Source organism: Eimeria mitis, genomic scaffold (assembly GCF_000499745.2).
Source record: "Eimeria mitis Houghton genomic scaffold, Emh_scaff2009, whole genome shotgun sequence".
Taxonomy (NCBI): domain Eukaryota; phylum Apicomplexa; class Conoidasida; order Eucoccidiorida; family Eimeriidae; genus Eimeria; species Eimeria mitis.
In genome coordinates this window covers 3,722-5,056 of record NW_013570332.1, presented here as the reverse complement: position 1 = coordinate 5,056, position 1,335 = coordinate 3,722, and the positions used below count along the sequence as shown (strand labels likewise).

The 1,335-nt window shown below is 57.6% G+C and overlaps 1 protein-coding gene across 1 annotated transcript in view; it reads right to left on the bottom strand.

The window, feature by feature from the left end:
- Window positions 1–306: 306 nt before the first annotated feature.
- EMH_0047280 (uncharacterized protein) overlaps window positions 307–1,335 on the bottom strand; it is a gene marked incomplete at both ends in the record, with an annotated part of 1,777 nt that continues 748 nt past the window's right edge. Inside the window, one exon of the mRNA XM_013496265.1 lies at window positions 307–1,023. Within this exon, the coding sequence (XP_013351719.1) occupies window positions 307–1,023 (717 nt within the window). The remainder of the gene's footprint in view (window positions 1,024–1,335) is intronic.

The following is a 1,335-nucleotide window of genomic DNA, read 5'->3' as shown; positions in this document are numbered from 1 at the left end:
CCTTTTTCATAAGATAAAGATGAAAGCTTTCAACTCTGCCGCTGCTGACGAGTTCATCTATGGTGATATGCTGCAGCGCTTCCTCTATTTCTTCTCCCCCCTGCAGCCTAGATAGAGAGATGCTGCGGCATCTGCTGATGCCTGAGCAGTGCCAGTATGCGGGTTTATAAACAACAAGCCAGCTGGCCCCTTCAGCTATCACATACGGCGCAGCTTTCTTGAATACACGCCTGCTGCTGCTGCTGCTGCTGCTGCTGCTGCTGCTGCTGCTGCTGCTGGAGGAGGAGGAAGAGGGGGTTGTGCTGGTTAGGGTCGTTGATGATGTGCTTGATGCTGGCGTTGTGCTGCTTGTTGGACTGCTACTGCTGCTGCTGCTGCTGCTGCTGCTGCTACTTGCTGCTGCAGATGGAGGTGAAGAACCACCACCAACAGCAGCTCGTGTACTGCTGCTGCTGCTGCTGCTGCTGCTTGGGTGCTGCTGCGATTCACGCTGCATGCAATGCAGAGGAGGAGGAGAGGCATCTTTATATATTTCATCTTCGTCGGGGTCTGACTCCCACCGCTCCAGCAGCCAATCAGCAGCAGCAGCAGCAGCTTCTGTGCTGCTGCTGCTGCTGCTGCTGCTGCTGCATGCAGCAGCACGACGAGATCCACCAGCACCACCACGTCGAGGAGAACCATCTGCTGCTGCTGCTCCCGATGATGATGTTGCTGCTGTTGGTGTTGCTGCTGCTGCTCCCCCTGCTGCTGCTCCTGCTGCTGCTGCTGCTGCTGCTGCTGCTGCTGCAGGAGAAGACGATCCCCACGGCCCCACGCGGTGCCCCGCGGGGGTTCTGCCTTCAGCAACATGCGCCCACATAGGTGGTGTTGCTGCTGCTGCTGTTGCTGCAGCTGTTGCTGCTGCTGCTGCTGCTGGTTGTTTTCTTTCGTGTTCTTCTGTTTCTGCTGCTGCTGCTGCTTCCTCTGTAACGCTTGAGAGTTGTGGCGATCCTGCTGCTCTAGCAGCAGCAGCAGTATCTGCACCTGCAGCAGCAGCAGCAGCAGCAGAGGTAGCCGGCAGAGCAGGTGCTGCTGCTGCAGCAGGTGCAGCAGCAGGAGCAGCAGCAGGATATGCAGCAGCAAGAACAGAAGGAAGAACGAGAGAAGAAAGAGAAGAAGACAAACCAACAACCCGAGGGAGAGCCATCTGCGTCGCCTTCACTGATGCTAGCCACTTCAGCAGCACAGCAACAGCCCAAGCAACAAGCGCATCAACCCCCCCCGCAGCAGCAGCAGCAGCAGCAGCAGGTACTACTGCACCTGCTGCTGCTGCTGGAGCTGCTGGAGAGGAGAGCT